General features: G+C 36.9%; 6 protein-coding genes, 1 long non-coding RNA gene and 2 pseudogenes across 17 annotated transcripts; 5 read left to right on the top strand and 4 right to left on the bottom strand.

Moving 5' to 3' along the window:
* Positions 1-1760: 1760 nt before the first annotated feature.
* On the bottom strand, positions 1761-4533 carry AT3G24740 (cellulose synthase, putative (DUF1644)). 6 transcript variants are annotated; one of them, NM_113386.7, is made up of 4 exons: positions 4341-4533; positions 3547-3764; positions 2136-3234; positions 1767-2057 (listed from the first exon to the last, which is right to left on the bottom strand). In NM_113386.7, exon 3 carries the CDS (start codon positions 3212-3214, stop codon positions 2150-2152), a length of 1065 nt encoding a protein of 354 aa, NP_189118.1. In that variant the 5' UTR covers positions 3215-3234; positions 3547-3764; positions 4341-4533; the 3' UTR covers positions 1767-2057; positions 2136-2149. The 6 variants fall into 6 exon arrangements, with proteins under 6 accessions (NP_001030761.1, NP_001325610.1, NP_189118.1 ...); NM_001035684.3 differs by having other exon boundaries at positions 1761-3234; positions 4341-4515; NM_001338703.1 differs by having other exon boundaries at positions 2136-3764.
* A 183-nt stretch (positions 4534-4716) lies between these two features.
* Positions 4717-5853, top strand: AT3G24730 (mRNA splicing factor, thioredoxin-like U5 snRNP; the record flags this gene model as incomplete). Its single annotated transcript, NM_113385.3, has 4 exons — positions 4717-4872; positions 4957-5114; positions 5199-5265; positions 5361-5853. The coding sequence occupies 4 exons, from the start codon at positions 4717-4719 to the stop codon at positions 5457-5459; spliced, it is 480 nt and encodes a 159-aa protein (NP_189117.2). The 3' UTR covers positions 5460-5853.
* AT3G24715 (kinase superfamily with octicosapeptide/Phox/Bem1p domain-containing protein) lies at positions 5300-10668 on the bottom strand (the record flags this gene model as incomplete). 3 transcript variants are annotated; one of them, NM_001338700.1, is made up of 11 exons in its annotated part: positions 10529-10668; positions 10046-10128; positions 7537-9910; positions 7283-7456; positions 7117-7203; positions 6828-6980; positions 6541-6704; positions 6308-6455; positions 6095-6217; positions 5935-6022; positions 5300-5853 (listed from the first exon to the last, which is right to left on the bottom strand). In NM_001338700.1, exons 3-11 carry the CDS (start codon positions 9760-9762, stop codon positions 5663-5665), a joined length of 3354 nt encoding a protein of 1117 aa, NP_001319636.1. In that variant the 5' UTR covers positions 9763-9910; positions 10046-10128; positions 10529-10668. The 3 variants fall into 3 exon arrangements, with proteins under 3 accessions (NP_001319636.1, NP_001326767.1, NP_189115.3); NM_001338701.1 differs by lacking the exon at positions 10529-10668 and having other exon boundaries at positions 5591-5853; positions 10046-10130; NM_113383.4 differs by lacking the exons at positions 10046-10128; positions 10529-10668 and having other exon boundaries at positions 5663-5853; positions 7537-9985.
* Positions 10669-11243: 575 nt separating this feature from the next.
* Positions 11244-11444, top strand: AT3G24710 (NADPH-dependent diflavin oxidoreductase; the record flags this gene model as incomplete). Its single annotated transcript, NM_113382.2, has 1 exon — positions 11244-11444. One exon carries the CDS (start codon positions 11244-11246, stop codon positions 11442-11444), a length of 201 nt encoding a protein of 66 aa, NP_189114.2.
* Positions 11445-12157: 713 nt separating this feature from the next.
* Positions 12158-13330, bottom strand: AT3G24700 (F-box and associated interaction domains-containing protein; the record flags this gene model as incomplete). 2 transcript variants are annotated; one of them, NM_001338699.1, is made up of 2 exons in its annotated part: positions 12158-12314; positions 12675-13330. In NM_001338699.1, the coding sequence occupies 2 exons, from the start codon at positions 13328-13330 to the stop codon at positions 12158-12160; spliced, it is 813 nt and encodes a 270-aa protein (NP_001327936.1). The 2 variants fall into 2 exon arrangements, with proteins under 2 accessions (NP_001327936.1, NP_189113.1); NM_113381.1 differs by lacking the exon at positions 12158-12314 and having other exon boundaries at positions 12581-13330.
* A 789-nt stretch (positions 13331-14119) lies between these two features.
* AT3G24690 (uncharacterized protein) lies at positions 14120-14960 on the bottom strand. The gene is made up of 2 exons (NM_113380.2): positions 14604-14960; positions 14120-14527 (listed from the first exon to the last, which is right to left on the bottom strand). Exons 1-2 carry the CDS (start codon positions 14871-14873, stop codon positions 14321-14323), a joined length of 477 nt encoding a protein of 158 aa, NP_189112.1. The 5' UTR covers positions 14874-14960; the 3' UTR covers positions 14120-14320.
* Positions 14961-18647: 3687 nt separating this feature from the next.
* AT3G24680 lies at positions 18648-20111 on the top strand (annotated as a pseudogene; the record flags this gene model as incomplete). Its single annotated transcript has 1 exon — positions 18648-20111.
* On the top strand, positions 20111-24262 carry AT3G24675 (annotated as a pseudogene; the record flags this gene model as incomplete). Its single annotated transcript has 1 exon — positions 20111-24262.
* Positions 24263-26443: 2181 nt separating this feature from the next.
* On the top strand, positions 26444-26665 carry AT3G04795. The gene has a single exon (NR_141125.1). It is a non-coding gene; the product is annotated as an other RNA (long non-coding RNA).
* The last annotated feature ends 135 nt before the right edge of the window (positions 26666-26800 follow it).

The raw sequence follows: 26800 nt of genomic DNA, 5'->3' as shown, positions 1-26800 counted from the left end.
TTTTTTGGCTTGCGGCACATTTATACTCTAGGCCGGCTCTGGCGAGTGGCGAGCCGCGAGGAGCCATCTCCCGCATTAGTGTATCGAGCGAAATTCAGAGTTTATTAAGCACATAAGGAGATAATGTACCATGTGCAAATGATAGTCTGTGATGGGACATGAGAAACATACATTCTAAGGAGAAGATATTTTAAGGCATCACTACATTTTTTTAACCAAACATGAGTCTCAATGGCGTGTAGTAGAAAGACTAGTTATGACGCATCTAATACATACATATATGAAGATTTTCTTTTGGCAAAGGCTGTTTCTTCAAGTTTGTTGAACGGTTTTGTTGCGTGATGTGATACAGTGATTGAGAAGTAACAAACAAATCTATAGATTTCAGAACAGGATGATAAAAGTTGATAAAACATTGAAGAGGGTTACAATACCATCAAATCTAAAGAACAAAACCAAAAAAATAACATAATTGTTAAATGGCGAAATAACTATATCGGTGGGACATCAAAAAAATTGGAGTTATCTCGTGCTTGCTTGCGGGCAAAGTAAATCCAAACAATAACAATAAGTGAGACAAACACAACGCCTAACAGTACGGAAACTACGAGTATCATCGGAAGAAGGTACTCCATATTGTTTATTCACCACACCAAAACTTGTTTTCTCTATCTTTTTTTCTTGTGTCTTCTTAACAAGGTTCTTAGGGAAACCTGTTAATTTGTATATACAAGACCTCATTTCCTTGTCTCCACGATCTGGCAATCAATGTTAACATAACGAAAAAGTTAACATATCAAAAAGAATCAAAACCGAAATAAGAAAAGTTAACATAACAATAAGATATGTGTAATATATATGTGTTTTATTTTATAACAATAAGATATGAATAATAAAGAGACTAGGGAGAAAATTTTCTTATTACTTCTCTTGTAATTGACGTTTTGGTCATGAGAAAGAATTGAGGAACAAATGACATTTCGTCTTACGAATGTGTAATCAAAACAAAAATGGTTTACTCACAAAATGACCGGATGTGGTCTACTTAATCAAGAGTTATTGGAATATATATATATATTGTGAAGGGTATAGGAGAACATGGAAGAGTCACATGGATATTAGTACTAATTACTAAAGAATCCACAAAACAAAAAATAATAATTACAGAATTAACGATCATGAAAAGTTAATGATAACTAAATAGACCAATATATACAACTTGTATCTAAAGCAAACACCTTTTGAAATTAACCCCTATTTAAGATCGAATATATTTTAAGATAGACTCGATGTGATATGATTTTTTTGTTAATTGTTTCCGAATTATGCTTTAACACTCTAAGAGTTTGAATAATTGCGGCGGTTGGAGTGGACAAATCCGTTTAAGGATTGGACTGCTTTTTATACACCATTTATAAACCACAGTTCATTTTTCTACTTTTCTGGATCCATACTACTATAGACTATAGTTTATGAATAGAAGATAATCTACCTTGTCATTTATTCCAATGCCATCGTCGAGCTCTGCGAGATCGAACGTGTTATTCTTCATGCCCGCATGTCATTTATCAAACGTGGCCTCATCTCAATCCTCTACATGGTTCAAGTACAATTATAGGCTATGGTTTTGATGGTCCCAAGTTACAATTATGACATCTGAGTAATATCGTGGCTGTTTTATTTGACACGTGTTATCATACACTCCTTAGAGCGAGCACTTGAAAACATTGGAAAACAGTAAAAACAAGCACTAAATCTTTGTCAAACGTTGGACCAAAAAGAGCTTCAACAAAATAATTACATTGTCCATTTTTAGATAAAATATTTATACGTGGTCGATTTCCTAAATAACAAACTTCATCACAACGCAAAAGAAAATAATCCACGAGTTAAGTAACAAAAGACATTGCATAAGAAGCCATACTTAGTAGTATACAATGAGCCAAGGCTCAAAATGACATTTACATAAAACCAAACAATCCTAAGCCTCTCGGGTTTTTAGTAAAACCTTTCCCTTTGCATCGGCCTGGTTCTGACCCGAGAGATATCGATATCACCTAAAGACAAAACCAGTTTCAGTAATCGCAAAGGTTTTTCTACAACCAAAAACCCAATGATTTATATCGAATTTTTACCGGGACGCTTCAGCTTATCGCGGATGATTTCCGCTTGATCTAGGACGTCCAAATCTCCTTCTTCTTCTTGGAACAGGAGTAGAAGCACCGCCTGCATCATTCTGCAAACGAAACTCTTCATCATCGTTGTTATTGCGCTCATCTTGTAGACCCAATAGATTCTCCCCCCAAAGGTACGGCCTATCTGAAGATGAACGCCGATGATTCCTCCATGCCCTTGACCTGTGGGATCTTGATCCACCACCACTCCCACTAGCGCTAGAACCTCCATTGTCAAGAGAGCCAATCATCTGAAACAATAGTAAAGTGGTCCAAAGGTCGCTCCCACCATTTCCCGTTTCCCTCTCACCTGCAAACCTATCTCCGTTTTCTATAACATAATCTCCTACTACAACAGCACCGGGCATGGCAGAACGGATTGCACTGACTATATCTCCATACTCCCTCTGGTTCTCAAGCCGCCTCCAAGCTCTCTCTCTTGATGGATCAGTGTCTGAAGGACGAGTTGTTGGGTGAGTCCTCCTGGCATGGCGGCGCAGATCCTGGTAGTTGCCAGTAAATGAGCAGGATTCTCGGGAGCAACTTCGGTTCTTATGATCAAGATACGTTCTTACTTCTTCTACAACCTTCCATCCTAAAACAGTACCCCGGCATAGAGGACATTTCAAATTTGTGATATCTTCTGACTCAACTTCTTCCTCAACTCTCCTCCTCCTCCTCAGTGATTCGGAATCCCAAGAAGAGCCTCGGTTTCCAGACTCACGGTGAAAACTGCTTCGACTGGCTGTACCATGCTCGTATAGAGATTCGTTATTATGTTCCCTTGAAGCCAAGTTCGCCTCGGGAGTAGGGTCATTTGCGGATTCAGAATGCAATTTCTTAAACCGGTCAAGGCAATTGGAATGTCGGTAACTGGTATCACAGATGTAGGACCTGCAACCTTTGTCATGAGAGCTGCACAGCAGTAGAACAGCATTATGTGGGTGATCCATGCAAACAGGACATGAAACCTCATCCAGTTCTTTGTGAAGAGCATGAACATCTGACTCGGTACTTAATTTTCGCTTTACACCAGCCATCTTGTTAAGCACTGTGTAAGCTACTCACGCATCGAGAAAGTTAGAAACACTGAATGAGGTTTATAAATACTACTTTTTTGCCAAAAAGGGAACATTGCAAGACCAAAACCATCGCTTAATATCAAAACTTCAAAACAATCATGTAGCAGCAGAACCAAAGCAAGAACAAATGAAGATACACCAAAAACAGAAGAAATAGATATCTTATACTGACTCATCATAGTCTAGAAACTAGCACAGAAACTAAGCATACCAGAGGAATCTTAACCATCACAAGAAGCAACGGATTGTTAACTTCACAAAGAGAGATAGTTGGCTGAAAACAAACTTACCGAAAGGGAGCAATCTTATTAGCAGCCTGTTGAAATACTACTTTATTACTGTTTAAGCACTGAACTTTCACTTTAAGATGCAGCTCAAATGAAAACACAGACGAGGCAAACGGTACCAAACAGAAAATCCTCGGAAAGTCTGAATGACACAAAATTCAGTATAAATAACTAAACCACTATTCTCCTTAAGCCTCAGGGTAACCCAAATGTCCTAAAACCTGCACAACAATCCCAAAAGAGAAGTAGGAATCAAACTTAAGAAAATTATCACATATGTTCATATAAACCACTGTCAAGTTAGTAATCATGCAACTAGTGGCATCATCATAATAAACTAAAACCTATAACCAATGACAAGAAATAAAAAATTCAATCTTCCACTACAATATACAAAAGCCGAGATTTAAACAAATCTAAATCATCAGTTCAATACAAAACCATAGAAGAAGACCGTTTTGGCATAAATTAGAAAAAAATTCAACTTTAAAATCCCCAAAGTTCAAAAACAACAACAACCCAAAATCAAAGTTTCAATCACAAGTAACAAGAACATCTGGAGAATCTAATAAAAAAAAATCAGATTCTTATATTCCTCATCATATAATTTCATTTTAACCCTAAACCACCAAATCAAATTTCACAATTTTTCAACGACAATCAGCGGCAAATATATCAATCCTCAAAACCATATCTACCAAATCTCAAAAGGGTTAACAAAACAGAGATCCATCAGAGCAAATGATTTCGATCAAACGTATAACAAAATCAGGTAAAAAAAAAGACGAGAAAATTACAAATTGGAGTATGTTTTCGTCTCCAAGGATTCGATAATCTTTGTTTCTCTCTCGCTTATTTGAGAGATTGGATTGATGAAAGATGCTGAGATTTAGGAATTGGGTTAGGCGAAACAAAGGAGAATCGATGATTTTGATTTCTCCACTTATTTTTATTTTTATGGTTTTTATCACAAAAACATTTGCACTTGCGTCTCTTTAGTTATTATATTATTACCACAAACGACGTCGCTTAATCTGTGTCTCTTTTAGTTATTATATTATTACCAAAAAACGACGTCGTATATTTTCCGTCTGTTTTAGTTACTGTATTATATTATTATCAAACGACGTCGTATATTTTATTTTATGTCTCTTTAGTTATATTATCTAAACGATGTCGTATAATTCTTACGCCGAGATGAGTTATCTTCTGAAGACGTTAACGACGAAGGAAGAGATTGATCGGGTTATCAGAGACACCATTGATGAAGTTCTTGTTTTACGATTTGGTCGTTCCTCCGACGCCGTTTGTCTTCAGCATGATGAAATCGTATTCAATTCGTCTCTCTTTGAATTCGATTTCTCTAATTTCGATTAATCAAAACCCCTAAAGTTTTCGAATTTTTCTTTTCAGCTTGCGAAATCGGTGAGAGATGTTTCGAAATTTGCTAAGGTAGCTTTGGTTGATGTTGATTCAGAGGATGTTCAAGTGTATGTGAAGTATTTTGATATCACGTTGTTTCCTTCGACGATCTTCTTCTTCAATGCGCATCATATGAAATTGGATTCTGGGTAATTAATTAATCTCTTGTTCTAGTAGCTGATTAAAGCCGGTTTAGGTTGGTTTATGTTAATTCCGGTTTGGTTATATTGTAGAACTGCGGATCATACTAAATGGGTTGGTGCATTTCATATAAAACAAGACTTTATTGATGTTGTTGAGGTAACAAGAACAATTCAATTTCATTAATTCCTAAAAGCTTTTAAAGAGTTGTTACTAATTTAAATACTCTGTTTTTGTTATTGTGTTATGTATAGGCTATATATCGAGGAGCAATGAAAGGGAAGATGATTGTTCAATGTCCAATACCGCCAGAGAGGATACCAAAGTACCAGCTCGTGTACAAGGATGTGTAGACACTAAAGTTTGTTGTGCTTACAATGCAAAATCTGTTTCTCATCTTCTGTGTTGGCAATAATATTTACATTTGACATTTTGAGATTTACAGTTATGTTTTTGTACAAAGTTGAAGAATGAGAATAAATATGCAGATTTTTCGATAGATGTGAAAATGTCGATGAACTGACCCGTCGTTTTCTTGATTTCTGAAGTTTTGAAGTCAGGGTTTATTTTCTCTTCTTTTGCTTTTAGTGACGACTTCCATTGACATGGACCGAAGTCGGCATGTTATTTCGGTGAATGGAGGACGAGAATCCGGGTCGACAGACCAGCATTGTTCCATCAGCTTTTTCCATTCCGGAGAACAGCTTTTTGGTATAGGAGGTCGAAGTGTGTTCTTCACGATCCCGCCTTAAAAAGAGGAAATAAATGAGCATAGAGTGGCTTTTGTTTTGAGGTAAGTGAAATTGTGAGTGATGGTTTTTGACTTACCAATGATTGCTCCACAATGCATATCTGCATAGGGTTCCTCTCCGGTTAGAATCTCCCACAGCGAGATTCCATATGAAAAAACATCAACCTGTTCAGATCGAAAACAAATGTGAGTTGTGTTGTTAGTGAAACTAATAGGATAGTGGTTGGATTAGTTTACTTTCTCAGAAACTCGGGTGCTGCTTCCGTTCAAGAGTTCTGGGGCCATCCATGGAAGAGTTCCTCTCACTCCCCCAGATACTAAAGTGTTACGTTTGATTCTAGATAAGCCAAGATCTCCCACCTGTAGAAATCAGAGTTTCATACTTAAGTAGCAGTTTCTCAGGATTCTCAGTCTATAGGGGAAAACGATCTTCATCAATATATATGTTACCTTGCATATAGGCCGTTGTGGATCCCTTAAATTGACAAGTAAGTTTTCGCATTTGAGATCAAAGTGGACGATGTTCTTCGAGTGCAAATACTCCATGCCAAAAGCAGCATCCATTGCAATTATTATCTTTTTCCGAGTGTCAAGCAATCTGCGTTGGCATTCTGGTGTGTTAAATCTCTTTCAGATCCTGAACGCTAAGGGAAATACAAAAATGCAGTGATAGGTTAAGTAACCTGTCCTTTTTGAGAAGAGCATGCCTGAGTGACCCATTCACCATGAACTCTGTAACAGTTGCCAAGGTTCCTCCAGTTCCATCAGGCACTATACCGTAGAATGCAACAACGTTTGGGTGATGAAGATTTGAGAGTATTTGTGCTTCCCTCCAGAAATCTTTCGTCTGATAAAGCAATACAGTTAAAACAAAGAATGTGCTGCGAAGGAGAATACCTCATATTGTGTACTTCATACCAAAACAGTATCAAGAAGATAGATCTAAGAAACAAAAGATTTGAGGACTAACCAAGCGTTCTTGTTCAGATGATCTCCCTGCAAAGCAACTGTTCCGTATTCTCTTTATAGCAACATCCGTTCCCCGCCATGTTCCATGATAGACAGTTCCATATGTCCCGGATCCCAGTTCTGTCAGGTCTTCAAGATCAGCGTTCTTTATTATCTGAAGGTTTAGGATGAGTAAATTTCAAAATTCTGAAGCATGTCAAACAAGGGTATCGGTTTCTGCATGAAGTCCTGTTTAAAGAAGAAGCAACAGAAGCGTTGGTCAAATAGCATTACTCAAATTTGCCAAGTACCTGCAAGCCATAAACACTGGCTTCCATTTCAACAAAGAGTGTGTCTTTGAAACTGTTCTCTTTCTGGCCGGTATTGGCTTCAGCTTCCTGTCGACAAGTGACAATAATGAGAAGAAAGATCCTATATTAACATAGATTATAAGCTTGCAAACAAGTAAATCACTACCTCAGAAAGGAATATTGTATCACCGCTGGTAATCTTTGCATGTGGAATGCTTTGTGGTGAGTCTTCTCTTGGTGTCTTCAAACTGTAAGTTTCACTCGCTGTTGCTGGCGCTGGCTGATTCAAATCCATGATTGGGATTCTCACATGGCCTAAACCACCTTCTCTTTCTGTTCTCTGCAGGTTAGTTGAATAATTATTACTGTTAGAAGTTAATAGAGGACAATCCTGTTTAAAGTGCATTTTGTAATACTCACATTCTTTTGTGTCTCATGAACAATCTTGCTGTTTGGTGATTCAGAGGCGATGCTGAACAAGAAATTCTCATCAGAGACTACTCTCTTACTTATAAAGATCCCTGAAACTTCCAAGTTCCTTTCTCGGGCAGCACGAGATTCAGGTTCCTCATTAGGGGTATTAGCTGCTATACCTTCCTCTAAGGAAATTAGATTAGCAGATGAAGTTCCAGCTCCAGCCATCAAACGCTCATTATCTTGCTTTATTTGCTTCCATGGATCAACAACAACTGAGGTTTGGTTTCCATATATAGGCAACTTCTTGCCTTCCATGTCAGTAGGCATTGCTCTTGTTCCCAGTACTTTCCCTCCTAGATGAAAAATGGTATCACTATTCCCTCCTTGATTCTTGGTTTCCTGATTTAGATAAATTTCATCATAATGATTGCCTGCAGCAGAAATGTCTATATGCAACGTCTTGTTTTCACCGGATAGTCTAGGTCCTCGTGGACTTGGGGAAAATTTAAACATAGTCTCTCCTCCCTCAGTGGACTTCATGTCGAGTATATCGCTTTGTGTACGACGGTCAGCTAGATCGTTATTCCTATGCACCTGTACTTGCTTTTCTTGTGTTTGTTTCTTTGTAAAGTTCAATGTTGAAGATGGGCTTTGTTGTCTCTCTTGTGAAAAGTAGCTAGAGTGTCCACCAGTAATCTCCAATGTAGAGTCTGAGTACGAGTGTGGGATTCCCAAGCAAGAATCATTTGAGTTTGTAGACCCAGAGAAGGAAACCTTAGATTCCTCGGGCATGCTCACTTTATCATAGAAGACCCTTCCGTTATTCGCAGACCTCTCAGGGTTAAAGCAAAGATTATCAACATGACCAAGATTGGGAGTCACAGGTTTGTCATTAAAGCCATTCTGGAACTGAATCCCATATAGGTTCTCTGCCTCCTGCTTGTTAGACTGATAGTTAACTGAAGGTAGTGGTCGCTGTTGATGATATTTGGAATCAATCACCTCGAAGATAGACGTGTCTTGTTGAGCTGGAGTGAAGGAATTATTGCTCTCCGAGCTGGAGTTGTTGCCATGGAACTGTGAGTATGCACCATTTGAATCCCTTTGCTGGAATGGTGAAGGAGAAACAGGAGGTGATGGATATGAAGCCATGTTATACTGAACTCCATTGAAAAGTGGATTAGGACGCATAGCAGTAGCATCCAGTCGAAGCATCTGACCCGGTGTTCGTTTACAGAAACTTGGATTACGATCCAAATTGTTTATATGATAACGTGAATCACCAGCCAAAGTCTGACCATCAGAAATGTTCCTAGGATTAGGATCAGCATTACAATTTAAAGCTGCAGCATATTGGCAATCAGGAATGTTCTGCTGAGCCTTTCTTTCAGGCTCTCCAATAGGAATCAAGAACAGTCGTGGCCGTTGTGAACCTTCAAGCCTTTCAAGTCCATTGTACTCTTCAATCATATTCTGAAGATCCTCATCCGAAGATACTGATATCAAGGAGTCAAGCTCATCTCCTGGAAGCTGATACTTAATTGAATGCAACTGTTGGCATATAGCTGAGGTCTTCTTCTTGAGTTCTTCCCACGAAAGATTCTTGCGTATCGAAATAATATGCGTCTCTCCTCCAACGTATTTCAGTTTTTCATCAGTGGATCTTGGCATAATTCTACCACCAAAGCTACAAAGAAACTTTACTTTTCCGAATCTATCAAAATCTCCTCCTCCTCCGGTAAAGTTGTTGGACTGAGTACGCTCTGGCAAGAACACGCAAGGCGCAGACATCCCCGTGACATCTCCTCGGTTAGAATTTATTTCACCAAAAGCTTTCCTAGTAATAACTTCTTTATCACAACCTACATTGTGGTAAGCATTAAAATGAGGCATATAACCGCCATTCTCAAGCCGTATAGTACTCCTCGGGTCTCGACCAAAATCATATGCATCAGAAGGACATTCAGATTCTATCCTCCTCAGTTCATGAAACCGAGCAGCACTATCATACCCCTGTGGTTGATTCTGATAGTAAAGGTCTCCAAATCTATGCACATCATTATGAGTTCTTCCTGCAACGATAGGAGATTGGACAGGAGTATGATCCTTAAGAAACTCCATTGAAAACTCTTCACCAGTCTGAAGTGAAACGTTTTTATTCACATTTCTTCTCTCAGCCAAAGTAGTTGCAGGACGTTCCGCGTTTTGTCGAGCCCATCTATCTGACATAATTAACCTCTCTCAAACAGCTGCTGGTTCCGCGTTTTGTGAGATGAATCAAGGCGCATAATAGAAGAAAGAAGCCTTGAACGATGATCACACAACATCCACCAAAGTAAGCCAAAACAATCAAGAATCAAAAATAATATATTTGTACCTGAAAACATTGAAGGAATAAATTATTCATCAGAATCAAACATTAGACATAGCACACAAGAAAATTGAATTTCTATATACACCAAACCATACCTTCATGTGGCATTTTTCATATAAAAAAGAAGAAGACACTTACTATGTTTCTAAAAAAGGCTGCATCAATTATGGCCAAACAGCACAAAAGCTAAAACAGCCAGCTCAAAACTTCACGTGTAGGACCTGGAAAGATCAATTGTGTTCATATTTTTTTATAAGTATCATCACCAGAATCGTCACATTAATTTTGTCACGTTAAAACCAAAACCTTAAGGCAAAAAAAAAATTAATCATCAAACAACAACAACCGAATTCCAAATAAAAAATCGCATCTATGATCATAAAATAAAGTTGCAAATTCCATCACTTCGAAAGATCATAGAGACATAAATTTGGAATAAACGAAACAAATCATCCAAAAATCGATCGCAATTTTTTGTTAACATTCTCTAAAACGAGGAACAGAGGAATGTGAAGAAACATAAAATACAATTCCGAAACACGATCACCAGATTTCCAGAATTATTATGTGTGAAATGGATAAAATTTGAATTCCGAAACGATCGGAGGAAGATAAAGTTACCTTCACGTTGAACATTTTGAACTGAGGAAGGTCGGAGAATCGAATCTGAGAGAGGAGGAAAAAAAGAGAATCGAAGAAAAGAGAAGAAAACGGAAGAAAGGAGAAGGAGGATTGGTTAGCAGTTGGCTGGAGCGAAGAATGAAGATCCAACATTTGCGAGAATTAAGCGCCATCGAACTTTACCGGAACTTCCGCTGATTTTTAAAATTCACATTTCAAGGAAGAGAGAGATTTTGGAGACGATGATATCAAAACTACGTCGTATCTATTATATTCCAATATCACATGATCCGGCCCAAACTCATAAAACTTATAATTTGGGCTTCAAGCCCATATCAAGTCTCCAGAATCTTTCGAGCTCTCTCTCTTCTCCTCTTCCCTTAAGAGTCTTTTAACTTGTTTCTTTGCATAGAACTATAGAAGAGATAATTGGAGATTAGAATCTGTGTTTTCTCTAATCGGAGAGAAGCCGAGGAAGCTGCTTGTGTTGTACGCTTCATGTATATAGTTATTCCTGCAAAACGCATATTGTAGCTTATTGTTCATTGTCTTCTTCGGTTGCAGAAACAAAGACACATATTTTCAATACCGCGATTTCTGGGAGTCTCACGCAAGAGGAGGAGGACTGCTCTCTGAATAAAAGGGAGGTGGCTTTTACACAGCATTCTCTAGAGACCAACCGAAGAAGGTTTACGTGCAACACAAGCTCCGCGAGATGAGCAAGAAAGTTTGGGATTTGTTATGTGATGGAGCTGTCGTTTATGTGGCTGGCTCGTCGACAGAAATGCCATCTGATGTAATGTCGGCTTTAGGGGAGATTGTGTCAGAAGAGACGGGAGGATCAAAGGAGGTTGCTTCACGGCGGCTCAAGGCTTTGGAGAAGGCACAGAGGTACAATGTTGAAGCTTGGTCTTAAAGCCAACTTCCTTCATGTGTTATGTATGAATCCAAGATCAAGATCAAGTACATAGCTGTTGGAAACGAGCCTACGGATATATGGCGTACGGATGGAGACAAGAACGCTAATGTAAAGAGTGCAAAGAGATTCAATCAGGGGATGGTAAAGCATGCTATGTCTGGAAATGGAACGCCTGCGAGGAAAGGAGTGATCATGGATTTTTAACTTTTCAGCCTTGTCTATGAGGATGCCAAGAGTATAGCGCCGGAGGTATTGGGGGATCTTAGAGTTTGATGGGAGACCGAAATATGTGCTTGACTTCTCGGGTAAAGGCAAGGACAAGTCTTTGACAAGACAGCCCAACACTTGGTGTGTACTTGATCCTAATGCATATAACCTCGATGACTTTCCTGATAATATCGACTATGCTGGAACAAAAGAAAGTCTATGTAATTTCATGAAACAACATGAACATATATGGTTACATATACACAGATGTTTGTGTTTGTGTTGGAGATACAATTACAATATGTCACAACTTTAGGGAGTTGAGATATGCACTTTCGCTGATTTGCTTTCTACTCTTTTTGCTTTCGGTATTCATATGCTTACACATACTGTATTAATAAAAAAAAGTTGCCAAGAGAATAGATACCTCATTAAGCAGTCATAAACAACGTATTTGAAAAGTAAAGGATAATACTTAAAAAAAAAAAGGCAATGAATATTTTTCAGCTACTCTGTTTATTACCTGACTGAATTTGAACCAAACTTGGAACATAACTGACGAGAAATGGCCCACATTTTTTTGGTTTCTGTGCAATCTCTTGATGAACTTGTATACCTTCTTTAGCAAAGTAAATTCGGGTCCTCGTTTTAGTGCCACTCCTTGTATCAGAACACATTGTATCAGAACACACAACCATTTTATCCTCCTCGTCAACCAAGAAACTCATATAATTCAACGCATCTCTTGTTAATATAACTTTACCAAATTCCACTACCAAGAAGTTGGTCCAAGACAAGTCTTTGTCCTCATCGATCTTAGTTTTGGTCACCCATATATTCATCTTTAACGAATCTTTATCAAACCACTGTTGTAACAAGGCAAGTTTCTCTTCTCTAACAACCGATAGAGCCACAGTCTGATCAGCCTAATATTTCTGAATAGGAATACATAGACGTCCAAATCTCTCGCTTCTGAAATCAAATTTGTGTAAGAATTTTCTTTCTTTATCTGAAGCATACCAATCTGAAGCAAACCAATAAGCATTTCCCTTCAAAGTCATGGCTTTGGATATTGCGAAGTAACCGGGAGAGACGTGGTCAAGAATTCTCCATGAATCAGAGTTGAACTCATAGATTTTAGACTTATTATCATGAGAACTGTTTAATGGAAGAATGCCAAAATTCAAGATTTTGTAGCTATTGCAAGATTTGTTGTTGTTTACGTATCCTAGCACATAAACGTCCATTAACATATTATTGGCTTGGATCCACTTGATTTGACCAGTGCAAGGGTTCCAAACCACGAGTCTACCATAGTCCTCGGTCTTGCACAATAATAAACCATCGCAGTGAGAGATAATATGACTTATCTTATCATGTCTTGGATCCTTTAGAACGTTAAGTTTAACGTCGACCCCAATGGATGGATCAAAGCTGTTTTGGATTCCACGGAGATTGATGCTATGAATCAGAGAATTTATATCTGTCATTGAATAACCACTACGATTATCAAAGATCACATGCGTTGCTGCTTTACCCAAGTTTTTCTTGACGAATCTTGGATCTCTGAATAAAGCGTACCAACGTTTGCAAGTCGTTTTCAGTCTTTGTAGAGAAGTGGCCGGAACCCTAGAGAGGATTTCCGATTCTAAATCAAGTGGAAGATCAGTAAGCATCATACCGTTTTGTTTATCTTTGTGATTTTTTTGTATGAACGTACGGAAAAAAGCAACAAGACTGCAAATATAAACTAGGGTTTAACAATTGGTATAAATAGAGAAGAGAGGTATACTAGTCAATTAGCGTAAGGGTGTATTGGATTTTTTATTTTTGGGGATTTTAGGTGTCTTTTAAAATTACATGTTATTCAACTGGTGATTTTTTAAAACAAATTCTCAATTCTATTTTATTGAACTTGGAATTTATGTAAAATCACTTAAAATAATTCACAATATTCAATCAACAATTTGTAAAACTCAAATCAAATCTATTGTTATTGGAAAAAATACTACTTTTTTTATAATAAGCTGCTGAAAGTGATTCCAAGAGATATTTTTTACCTTTTTTCTTAAGGAAAAGAGTTTTTTTTTACCTTTTTAGTTGAAAAATATGACTTTAAAAATATGACCCATCTCTGCAACTAACCTCAATTAACAAAATATCGCATCATTGCTTCACCAAGGAACTACATAAAGAGTTAGTGATATCTCATAGGGATTCACATACCAGAAGAAATTTGTATATGATCACGTAGATTAGGCAAAATTTTCAGATACAAAACGTTAGTTCTTTTAAGACGTTAAAAAAGGGTTAAAAAAAACAGTGCTACAAATTGTTGATATTGTCCTCAAAAAAGAGTTTTTTCTGGCTTCATGACATTCTATGCCAAAAATTGGTGTGACGTGAAAGAAAATTATATTTTTAAAAACAAATTATTGTATTAGCTAATAGTGACTCAAGAACAATATTAATGATATTCAATTTGAATTTACAACTAGAGACATAGTTCGATATATAAGAAATTAAACAATGGATTTGGAAGAGTTTTATAGCTTTTGTCAAGGAAAAGCTCAAACGCAAAAAGCCCTAGCTAATTGTGACAAAAGCAATTCCTTTTACTTTGTCTTTGCCAAAACTTCCGCTACTCACAGAAGTTGGAGACACAATCACTGTGGAATTTGAGGTTTCTTCGCGTTCCGTTTACGTCGTGCCTTTCTGCTAAGCGGCGATGGCGTAACACCTTGTGAGCTTTCGCTACTAGGAGAAGTATCGTCCTTGGAAACCTCAGAATTGATACCATCATCAGAGATCTTGCAATCCTCGATATCTGTCTTGGCCGTCACGTTTTCCTCCTCAGCTACCTCCTTACGTGCCTAGGAAGGAAAATATTAGGTTTAGTTTTACTATAATACGATGCGGGCATGCGGCTAAAACCCTAAAGAAAATTACGTGGGATAACTTTTGCTGTTTCTTGTTCTTAGCAGGGGGGCTGGTCTCTTCTGAAATGGCTGCAGAAGGAGGAGGAATGCGGAGCTTTACGAGCTCATCGATAAGGGCGGAGACGATTGGCTTTGAACGGAGGGTGTCTTCTTGTTCCTTGTTTAGTGTTTTCCCCTGAGAAATCGACTCTTCCATGTCAGTTATACGGTTGTATTTCTTGCGGAGAGTACGGAGACGTTTGCTGATGAGAGCCGAGATTTGTCCTTCTACGGCGGCCATGATGTCAAGATGAGCGATGAGAACGTCTGAGATAGATAACCACGGCGGAGAAAGAGAACAAGAAAGTAAGTAAGGGTTTTGTTTTCCTTAGAATATGGGATGGGATACAACTTAGAACTACATACATATATATAGTGGAGACTTTAGGTCTCTATATTAGTTATTGACAAATGTTTAGTGTATCTCTATAATATATTTTGGATCGTCCTAGATCTTTGTATAGTTATTTCCATATATCATAATTGCATCTTTTCCATATCTTTGTGAATTTAAACATTTTTTATTAATGTTAAACTTATTATGGTCTACCTTTAACTGTAAAATTTCTTAAAATAAGAAAAACAAAAAAATGTATGTGGTTTTAAATTTTTTTTTTTTGTCAACTTTTATGTATGTGTTTGTTCAAAGCTTTACAGTAGTTCAAGGTTTATACCCATGCGACCCGTGTATTTTTTAACATAATTTTAGATCATTATAGATATTTGTACAGTTATTTTCATATATAATAATTGCATCTTCTTCTTCCATATCTTTGCGAATTAATTATTTTTGTTATGAGTTATAAAATTTATTAAAATAATAAAATCTTTATTTTTTATTTTTTTTTATGTTTTTTAAAAGATTTACAATAGTTACTATGTTTAGACTAGATCCATGCGACACGTGTTTTTTATTATATTTTTGGTAAATATTTTATTAGACCATTAATATTCATTGAAGTATTATATTTTATATATCAGAATTGTAATAATATACATTTAATGATATATAATAAAACTATAGCATCTTTAATATCTTAAATGTTGAAATTACATATGAGACCATTATTTTAATTAATATAAATACGCAGTTCAGAAAAACTTTAGTAGGGTAAATCTAGAAAATGAATTGATTATCACAACAATAATCTATAATTTCTATATTGTGATAGATTTTTTTTGTTAATATATAAGATGTTTTAATATGAATAGTTAATAATTTTTAGTTTTTCTTTGTAATATTCATGATAGTTATATATCTAGGGGTGTGAAAATGGATAACTTAATTCAACTAAACTCATTTTTGTTTTCATGAAATGTTAAATTTATCTGATAAAAAGAAAGAGAGTTTATGAACAAAAGCATGGAAACTATTTAAGAAAAAGAGTAAGAACTAAAACAAGATTATGTGATTCCCCTAGCTTGAAACCATTTTTGGAAAAGTAGTCTCAAATTCAGAGAGTCTCGATAGCGAAGTGAAACTACGCATCGTCAAACCGTTTTTGTCAATTATACTAATCAATTGAGTCACCATACGTTGAGTAGCTCCATGCCGCCGGTAGTTTCACTCCCTCCACAAAAAGTAAATTGTTGCTTGGAATGCTAAACGGAGAAGGATGTGGCTAAGCTAGTCTCTGTTTTTATTGAACTATTGTAATGTTTGTTCCCAATCCGGGTCGGGTTGAGCGTCTAGCAAATTCCCGACAATGTCGCTCCAAATTGTGAACGTGTATCGGCGCACGAAGAATAAGTGATCCCATGACTCATCTAGTTCTCGGCAAAAGAGGCATGGTTGATTACCTAATGGGTTTAGAGTTCATGAGTTAACGCGATTCATTTAACAACTAAGTTGGATTAACCCAAAACCCCATTTAATTTGATGGGTTAAATGATTAAATAGATTGACGCATTAAAGTAATAATTAACATAAAAATAATGACAATGCATCTTCATCATCATTAACACTACCATTATCATCATACTTTTAAGATCATAACATTATCATCATCACTATCAACATAACATATACTTTTGGGCGAGAAAATATATGTTCATGTTGTTTGAGGATTTGCAATTTTGGTGAAAAAAATTATATTCACGATTTTTGTGAAAAAGTTACGGATTTAAGTTTTTCACTGAAAATTATGAAATGATGATGATGATGGCAATATAATGACGACTATGATATGTTGATATGATGATGTTGTTATGAATATGCAGGTATGACGATAATGATGATTATATTGGGTTGATGATAATGAAGAAATTGATGGGTTAGTGGTTAACTCATGAACAATTATAAATCAACTCATTTAGTGGTGCGTTGATCCATTTTGATATCTCCGGTCATGTCATTGATTAAAAGTAAATATTTGTATTTTCCATTTATGTTACTTGATTAAGAGTCTATGAGAAAGAACAAATTCATATCGTTGACACAACAAAAAGTACAATTTTAATTGGAAAAATGGCTATGGACTCACATTTAATTTTTTAATATTTAACTAATTGTGTAGTCCTCAAATATCTTTTTTTAAGGGAACCTTTCAAAAATATTTTACTAAAATCGACCTGCCAAGCTTAGCTTCGAATAGGCCCAAATTTAGTAGGTAGGATGCAACTCTTTGTTCGGCCCTTAGATTGGATTGTTACTAAGGCTGGGTATATGAGATGACAGTACGAGAAATAGACGTAAGAAATTGCATATAGCATTTTTAGGCTAAATCATTCACAATTTTTACGTTGGTTAGTACATTGTATAAATCAATTAGTATCGCTCTTCTAGGACACACAGAAAGAAAAGAACTTTAGGAACTTATAATTGATAATTTGTAGAACCTTCATTTTCTTGAACCGGTACTGATTAGGGTAAGAAAACTCTTGGAGGGAATGCAGGCAGTCATGCATAGTGCTTGTGTAAATTTCCACGTGTTTCTAGTTTTTTTAATCTATTTACTTTTGTGTCCATTTAAACTATAATTCGTAAAAAGTACAAATTAAGACTTTTATTAGTAAATTTCAGACTACTCTTTATCGGTTGATCAACGTCACATGACGACCATAGTTTATTTTAGATCTAATTAATCATAAACAATTTTTTTTGGGCTAATTCTATATCACATTATAGTTACATAGGGAAAGAAGAATACTTTTCGTTGCAATTAGCATTTTTAGTGACGGATATTGACTGTATACCGTTGCTAATACGTTTGTAATGAGACTTGTAATTATCAATCAGGCTCAATATGATTGAAAATGGAAAAGAATAATAAAGACGATCGAGTGAATCGGCGGGTTACGTGAGGTATTTGATCGAACCGATGGAGTCGTGTTAGGCTGTCACTGACCGTATCTCCACCAAGTTGCATTTGCAACAACCACACTTTCAATTTGTTGGTCATTTTTAAAACTCAATAGAATTTGTTATGACTTTTAAGTTTTAATTTGAAACAAAATAATTTTGAAAAATACTTGAATTTAGCTAGGAAAATAATTGAATAACCATTTGTCCACTTCTATTTATTACTCAACCCAATTGCAACACTTGGGGATCACATTAAACTTAACATCATTTTTTAAGAACGTGTATGATAGTTTAGTGGTCGATTCAGTTACGTTATTCAAACAAAAAAGAATTAAATGTTGTCTTTCTTGTAGTGAATAAAACATATCATACTACTTTTCAAACACAAATATGTAGTCACAAATCGAACAACATAAAGATATAAATTGTGATTTGTCATATTATAATGTATCATTATATTATTTTGTAACTATATTCACTATGGACAAGAAATCTCTCTTTTGGGCTTAAAACCCTCTTTCTCTCTTAGTGTCTTTCACTAGGTTTAGAATAGAGCTTCAGTCTGGAAATTCTCTTTCCCCTCAGCCGTTTTTCACTGTTCAACCCTCTCAAGTTCGATTTTCAAGCTGTTTCTACTGAGTTCTTGTGGTTTCGTTCTGGTTTTCCGGTCTCCGAAGTTGGTTCTCCTTGTTTTGGTTTGCTGTCGTCGCAATGTCGTCTGCAATGGATAGGGCCTTGATGGAGATGTCGCTGGAAGAGAAAGACGAGCCTTTTGAAATGCCGGACCTGCCGGAATTTTTATCGTGTGAAAGGAATAAGCTCAGTCTAATAGGTAGGGTTCTCAACCCGAGTTGTCAACCGATGAAACACCTGATTCGCAATATACCACGGAAATGGCAAAAAGAAGGAAGAGTAACAGGGATATCTCTCACCAGTGAAAGATTCCAGTTTATCTTCGATTCTAAACATGATTTAGAAGATGTGTTAGCAAAAGGGGTCCATACTTACAATGATTGGTCCATAGTGGTGGATCGATGGTACGAAAATCCTCCTGATGATTATTTGAGGTTCATGCTTGTGTGGGTTCAGATATGGAATATTCCAGTGAATTACTATACGGAGAAAGCGATTACAAAGCTTGGAGATCTAATCGGGGAGGTCAAGGAGGTCGTTTTTAATCCGGTTGAGCCGCAGCTTCACGAATTCGTTAGAGTAAATGTGCTCTTTGATGTCTCTCGTCCTCTAAGGAGATCCAAAGTGATTAATTTTAAGAATGGCGACACAGCTACTGTCCGTTTTCATTACGAAAGGATTCAGAAGCGCTGCTATGAATGTCAAAGGCTAACGCACGAAAAAGACTTGTGTCCCATTCTGATAAAAGAAAGACAAGATAAAGCTTCTGCTAGAAGACAAGGAATCAGTATTCCTAAAGCTCCTCCACCGTCGGTGCTTCAAGAATCAGACCCTCTGTTTGGGGTTTTGAAGGAGAGTCAAGTTGGTGTTGACCCAAACACGGGTAGGCCAAGAATAGCTCCAGAAGTTTTAGAGGGAATGAGGCAGTATCTGAGGGTTGCGAATGATGAAGAACGGTCTATTAGAGTGGATCAGGTGATTAAGTCTGTAAGGGATGCTGAAAAGGATCCGTTTACTCAAAAAACAGTTCTTCAGCTGGAAGCATTGCCAATCGTTCATCATGATATGTTAAGGGAGAAAGGTGTTGTTTTTGATTATGATCGTGGGGATTCTTCCAGCCACAATGGTGGTCTCAATTTGAATTCGTCCTTACGTCTGGAGGAGTCTACCCAGTCGAAAGATGCAAGAGATTGGCTTACTGAACCAGTGAACAGCTTGGCTTCTAAAGATGTGGGGTGTTTCCTTGCTCTCTCTCAGCCCTTTCCGGTAAGTTCAACGGTTTATAGCCCTGGTCTCTTTGAGTCAGACTCTACTGGGACTATCCGGAAAAAGGTAAAGCAAAGAAACAGACCCCCTAAGCATGCTAGGAAACTCAAGCTGAAAGATCCATCTTCCATCTTTGTGGATCATAGCCTAAAGGAAGGTTCTACCTCTGGAACAAAAGACAAGAGAAAGGCAGTTGACATGGGTCCGAGCGCTGCGAAAATCTTCAAGCTCAACCCTAAATTGGTGGTCCCAAATGAGGGACCGTCCAAAGCCTAATGAGTCTTGTTAGCTGGAATTGCCAAGGACTAGGATGGTCTCAGGACTTGACGATTCCGAGACTCATGGAGATGAGACTTTCTCATTTTCCTGAGGTTTTGTTCTTAATGGAAACCAAGAATTGTAGTAATGTAGTAGTAGACCTGCAAGAATGGTTAGGGTATGAAAGAGTTTTTACTGTGAACCCGATTGGCCTTAGTGGAGGATTGGCTTTGTTTTGGAAGAAAGGAGTTGACATTGTGATAAAGTATGCAGACAAGAATCTTATTGATTTTCAAATCCAATTTGGTTCTCATGAATTTTATGTTTCCTGCGTTTATGGAAACCCGGCTTTTAGTGATAAGCATTTGGTTTGGGAGAAGATCACTCGGATTGGGATTAATAGGAAAGAACCTTGGTGTATGCTAGGGGACTTTAATGCCATTCTGCATAATGGTGAGAAGCGTGGCGGTCCACGAAGGGGTGATTCTTCCTTTCTACCTTTCACGGACATGTTGGATAGCTGTGATATGTTGGAACTGCCAAGCATTGGTAATCCCTTCACTTGGGGTGGTAAAACAAATGAGATGTGGATTCAGAGCAGATTAGACCGGTGTTTTGGTAACAAGAACTGGTTCAGATTTTTTCCAATTTCTAATCAGGAATTTCTGGATAAGAGGGGTTCAGATCATAGGCCGGTTTTAGTCAGATTAACCAAGACTAAGGAAGAGTACAGGGGAAACTTTAGGTTTGATAAAAGGCTCTTCAATCAACCTAATGTGAAGGAGACTATTGTTCAAGCTTGGAATGGAAGTCAAAGAAACGAGAATCTGCTGGTTTTAGATAAACTGAAGCATTGTCGTTCAGCTCTAAGTAGATGGAAAAAAGAAAATAACATCAACTCCTCCACCAGAATTACGCAGGCTCGTGCAGCTTTGGAGTTGGAGCAGTCTTCTGGTTTTCCTAGAGCTGATTTGGTTTTCTCTCTTAAAAATGACTTGTGTAAAGCAAACCACGATGAAGAAGTTTTTTGGAGTCAAAAGAGTAGAGCAAAATGGATGCATAGTGGGGACAAAAATACATCATTTTTTCATGCTTCAGTTAAGGACAACAGAGGGAAACAACACATTGATCAATTATGCGATGTCAATGGTCTTTTCCACAAGGATGAGATGAACAAAGGGGCGATTGCTGAAGCCTATTTCTCTGATCTGTTCAAATCTACTGATCCAAGCAGTTTTGTTGACCTGTTTGAGGATTATCAGCCAAGAGTAACTGAAAGCATGAATAATACGCTCATTGCGGCTGTTTCTAAGAATGAGATTAGAGAAGCTGTGTTTGCTATAAGAAGTTCAAGTGCTCCAGGTGTGGACGGTTTTACGGGGTTCTTCTTTCAGAAATACTGGAGTATCATTTGTCTCCAGGTAACTAAAGAGATTCAAAACTTTTTTCTCCTTGGTTATTTTCCGAAAAGTTGGAACTTCACTCATCTCTGTCTGCTGCCTAAGAAGAAGAAACCAGACAAGATGACTGATTTGAGGCCTATCAGTCTTTGTTCAGTATTGTACAAGATCATTTCAAAGATCATGGTTAGGCGGCTCCAACCCTTTCTTCCTGATTTGGTGTCCCCTAATCAATCTGCTTTTGTGGCGGAGAGGCTGATTTTTGACAATATTCTGATAGCTCACGAGGTGGTGCATGGTTTGCGTACTCATAAGTCTGTTTCCAAAGGGTTCATCGCGATAAAATCAAATATGTCAAAAGCTTTTGATAGAGTGGAGTGGAATTACGTTAGAGCATTGCTGGATGCTTTGGGTTTCCATCAGAAATGGGTGGGCTGGATTATGTTCATGATCTCTTCTGTTTCTTACTCGGTTCTAATCAATGACAAGGCTTTTGGAAACATTGTTCCTTCTAGAGGTTTGAGACAGGGAGACCCGCTCTCCCCTTTTCTGTTTGTTTTGTGCTCAGAAGGTCTCACCCATCTAATGAACAGAGCAGAAAGGCAGGGTCTTTTAAGTGGTATTCGCTTCTCTGAGAATGGACCGGCTATTCACCACTTGTTATTTGCTGATGACAGCTTGTTTATGTGTAAAGCTGTTAAAGAAGAAGTAACAGTGATAAAGAGCATTTTCAAGGTATACGGAGATGTTACGGGTCAGAGGATTAATTATGATAAATCTAGCATCACTTTGGGGGCTCTGGTTGATGAAGATTGTAAGGTTTGGATTCAAGCTGAATTGGGTATAACAAACGAAGGGGGAGCTAGTACTTACCTAGGTCTGCCGGAGTGTTTCAGTGGGTCTAAAGTGCAGCTCTTAGACTATATCAAAGATAGGCTAAAGACGAGATTGTCAGGCTGGTTTGCTCGTACTTTGTCTATGGGTGGTAAAGAAACTCTCCTTAAAGCTTTTGCTTTGGCCTTGCCTGTCTATGCAATGTCTTGTTTCAAGCTTACAAAAACCACTTGCGTGAATATGACAAGTGCAATGTCAGATTTTTGGTGGAACGCTCTTGAGCATAAAAGGAAGACACATTGGGTTAGTTGAGAGAAAATGTGTCTTTCTAAAGAGAATGGAGGGCTAGGGTTTCGGGATATTGAAAGTTTTAATCAAGCTCTGTTGGCTAAGCAAGCTTGGAGATTACTTCAATTTCCAAATAGTCTCTTTGCTAGATTCTTCAAGAGCAGATACTATGATGAAGAAGACTTTCTAGATGCTGAGTTGAAAGCTACACCTTCTTATGCTTGGAGAAGTATTTTACATGGGAGAGACTTACTTATCAAAGGTTTTAGAAAAAAAGTGGGTAATGGCAGCTCTACAAGTGTGTGGATGGACCCGTGGATCTATGACAATGACCCACGCCTCCCTCTCCAAAAGCACTTCTCGGTCAACCTAGATCTTAGGGTCCATGATCTCATTAATGTTGAGGATAGATGCAGGAGACGTGATAGGCTAGAGGAGTTGTTTTACCCGGCTGACATTGAGATCATAGTCAAGAGGAATCCAGTGGTGAGTATGGATGATTTTTGGGTTTGGTTACATTCTAAATCCGGTGAATACTCAGTAAAGTCTGGGTATTGGTTAGCTTTTCAAACCAATAAACCGGAGCTGATTAGAGAGGCTAGGGTACAACCTTCAACTAATGGCCTGAAAGAAAAAATCTGGTCTACTCTTACTTCTCCAAAAATAAAGTTGTTTTTGTGGAGAATTTTAAGCTCTGCTTTACCGGTAGCTTATCAAATTATCAGAAGGGGAATGCCTATTGACCCTCGGTGCCAAGTTTGTGGTGAAGAAGGAGAGTCCATCAATCATGTCCTCTTCACTTGCTCTTTGGCTCGTCAAGTATGGGCTTTGTCTGGAGTTCCTACCTCGCAGTTTGGCTTTCAGAATAGCTCAATTTTTGCTAATATCCAATACCTTTTAGAGCTTAAAGGGAAAGGCTTGATTCCGGAGCAAATTAAGAAGTCTTGGCCATGGGTTTTATGGAGACTTTGGAAGAATAGAGACAAATTGTTCTTTGAAGGTACCATTTTCAGCCCTTTAAAATCAATTGAAAAGATTAGGGATGATGTTCAGGAGTGGTTTCTTGCTCAAGCTCTTGTTCGAAGTGTTGATGCGGGAGAAACTGTTTGCTCTGCTCCTTGTCCTTCTTCGTGGGAGCCGCCTCCTTTGGGTTGGGTAAAATGCAACATTAGTGGCGTGTGGTCTGGAAAAAAGAGAGTTTGTGGTGGTGCTTGGGTTCTTAGAGATGATCATGGGAAGGTGTTATTACATAGTCGAAGAGCCTTCAGTAATCTCTCTGTCAAGAAGGATGCCTTGTTTTGCTGTGTCAAGTGGGCTATTGAGAGTATGTCTAGCCACAGACAGTCTAAGGTTTTGTTTGCTTTTGAGCCTGGGGACTTACTGTCCGCTTTTGCCAGGCCGAAAGCTTGGCCCTCTTTTGCTTTTCATGTTTCAGAACTAACTCATTTTTTGGAGAAGATTGGAGATTGGAAGGTCTCGGAGGAAAAGGTCGATTCTAACAGGGGAGCTTCTCTTATTGCTCAGAGTATTGTTAAAGGAGATAGGTTTCAATCTTATGTAGCGGTTGGACATCTTCGGTGGCTCCATCAACTATTTGAGGGTGAGAGAATCTCTTCCAAGGCCTTGTTTCTTTGCTTTGGTTTTTGACCATTGTCAATCTTCAGTTCTTTTGGGGAATTGTTGTTTGCCCGACTATTCCTGTAACCTTAATTGGTCTTTTTGTAAAGATTCTGTATCCCAAACAATATTCATCAATATATCATTATTCAGTGAAAAAAAAAAAACTATATTCACTATGGGTTTGGAAGACCAATGTACACCTATTATTAGTTTAACCTATATAATAGTTTAAAATATAAAACTCCACATCAAGCTTTTGATTGACGAGTGACGCAATTTTTTCGTGTCGACATTGTAAAAACAGAAAAAAAAAAAATGTGTATGGCTTATTAAATATTCATCTGAAAAATATAAACTAATAGAGTCAAGAACCAACGAAAAATATTTATAGCAGCTATAATACGGTGGATTATAAAGTAAATCGAATTGTATTATCAAATAAAATAAATCGAAGCAATGTTCATGTGTCTTGATTAACGGTGATAACCGGCCGGCCATGTGGCTTGTCTTACATGCCAAAGTCAATGCCAAAACAAATGTGCTTCGAGTAATGCCCTCCTTAAACTTCCCACCTTTTCCATATACTATGATATACTTTTTAATGTAATTCTATATTTTTCTACTAATAAAGTACATATATAGATTGATTTCTCTTTTTTTTTTTTTGGATACACTGATTTCTCTCAAATCAAAATTTCAGTTACATTGTCTTTTCAGGGTGCTTGTAAATTATGTAACTGTAACCATCGCATTTTTCATTCAAAAGTTCTTTATTTCATGAATTCGATTTTCTCTAAGACAACCTTGATAAGCATCAATAAGTTTACATGCACATGGGGGCACAAATGATATGCTTACAATAGATATAAGTCCGTGTAATATTTAGATTGCTTATATAGTTTTATCCATAATGAGATGTCTTTTCCTGATTTGACGCTACCAATATGATTATTATCTACTGATAATGTACTCGTACGGCAAATGGATGCAATGGCTGTACAATGGTTTATATATTAAACTTTAAGAAGTCAGCTTGTATCTATTAACAAAATTAAAATTGAAGTAGATAGAGATATATAATATTTAATATAAACCACAATTGTTACCAATTGCCTTGTATATATTTCGTAAAGTTTTAACTGATTTTATCATTTCTACGGTAAGATTTCGACCACAAAATACATGTGTTCTTTGATTTTTCATTCGTAGTTCCTCTAAAAACTAGACATTGCAGATAGTTAAATATAATATAAATTGGTAGTTATGGTTATGGTTGGCATAAATGTAAAATAATTAATCTTTCGAAACGTACGTGTACTCATTTTAGAATTCTGTTAACATATAAACCTTAGATTTAATTCATAGAAATTGAATTTACGTATTAGCCAAAATCACATGCTTAAGATTATTGTAAGTTTGAGCTGCATCACATTTCTTACATCAAAATATAATATCATCAATACTATATATGGGTATATGCATTGTACTCAAATATACTACATTATACCTTTTAACAAAACAAAAAAAAGACATGCAAATACATTAATAAATGCATGGCATTATCCATAACCACGACGTTAAAACTTATTATAAAACGCTACCTAACCTCAAATTCTATCAAGTCGGCGTTTTGATTGAAACTAGGGAATAATATATATAAAGCATGAAAACTAGACGTGGTATCATGTAACCATGCAGTTTGTAGTACCCGAAAGGCCGAAACACCGATGATAAGAAACTTCTAAATTATGTAATTAACTATAAAGTAATCTTTCTTCTTATTTTTTGTGTGCAAATTCTATTAGTAATCAAACTTATCTAATATGTAATTAAACTTATGTCTAATAGTTAAACATTCATAATAGATAATGGGATCACTGTTTCAATTCTTCCATTACCCCTTCGATTATGGTTGGTCGTCACTGTAAACATTTTAGAGTAAAAGAATATCTGAATATTGAATCAATTATGAATTTGCTAAAAAAAATTAGTGATATTTATAGATTTTGCCATTTATACACAGAAATTTTAGTTTAATATTAATACAGTACATCAGTCATCGTAAAACGGAGGCATAACACTATACACCTTCAATTAACAAATAACCATTTACTACAATTAAAGACTTTTTAGTGGTATTTATAGATTTTATGAATCTATAAGATTTTTGAAATGTAAAGGAATTTGATAAGAAAGAACTAATTACCCTCAAAGTGGCTAAATACCTCCCAAACAAATTAATTTGGTTTAAAGCTGGAAATAATGTTTTGAAGTCAAACAATGATTCAATCACGGAAGCCTACCAAAAAAATAAAATGATCCAATCACGGAAGACGGCAGTTAACAAACGCCGTTAAAGAAACTGATCACACCGTAAGACTCGAGCCAAATATAATTAACGGAGTTAGGCTGCTTCTTCACACCTTCGTTACTTGCCTATACTCTCTCTCTATATATATATAAGCTTAAATCTTCTTCAGCTTCTCCAAGTTAATTACATCTCTTTCTCTCTCTCTCCTCTTACATTTTTCTTCATTATACACAATAGGAGAGAGAGCTTTGATA

Source organism: Arabidopsis thaliana, chromosome 3, assembly GCF_000001735.4.
Source record: "Arabidopsis thaliana chromosome 3, partial sequence".
Lineage (NCBI taxonomy): Eukaryota > Viridiplantae > Streptophyta > Magnoliopsida > Brassicales > Brassicaceae > Arabidopsis > Arabidopsis thaliana.
The sequence above is the reverse complement of the archived record's forward strand: the minus strand, read 5'-3'. Positions and strand labels throughout refer to the sequence as shown.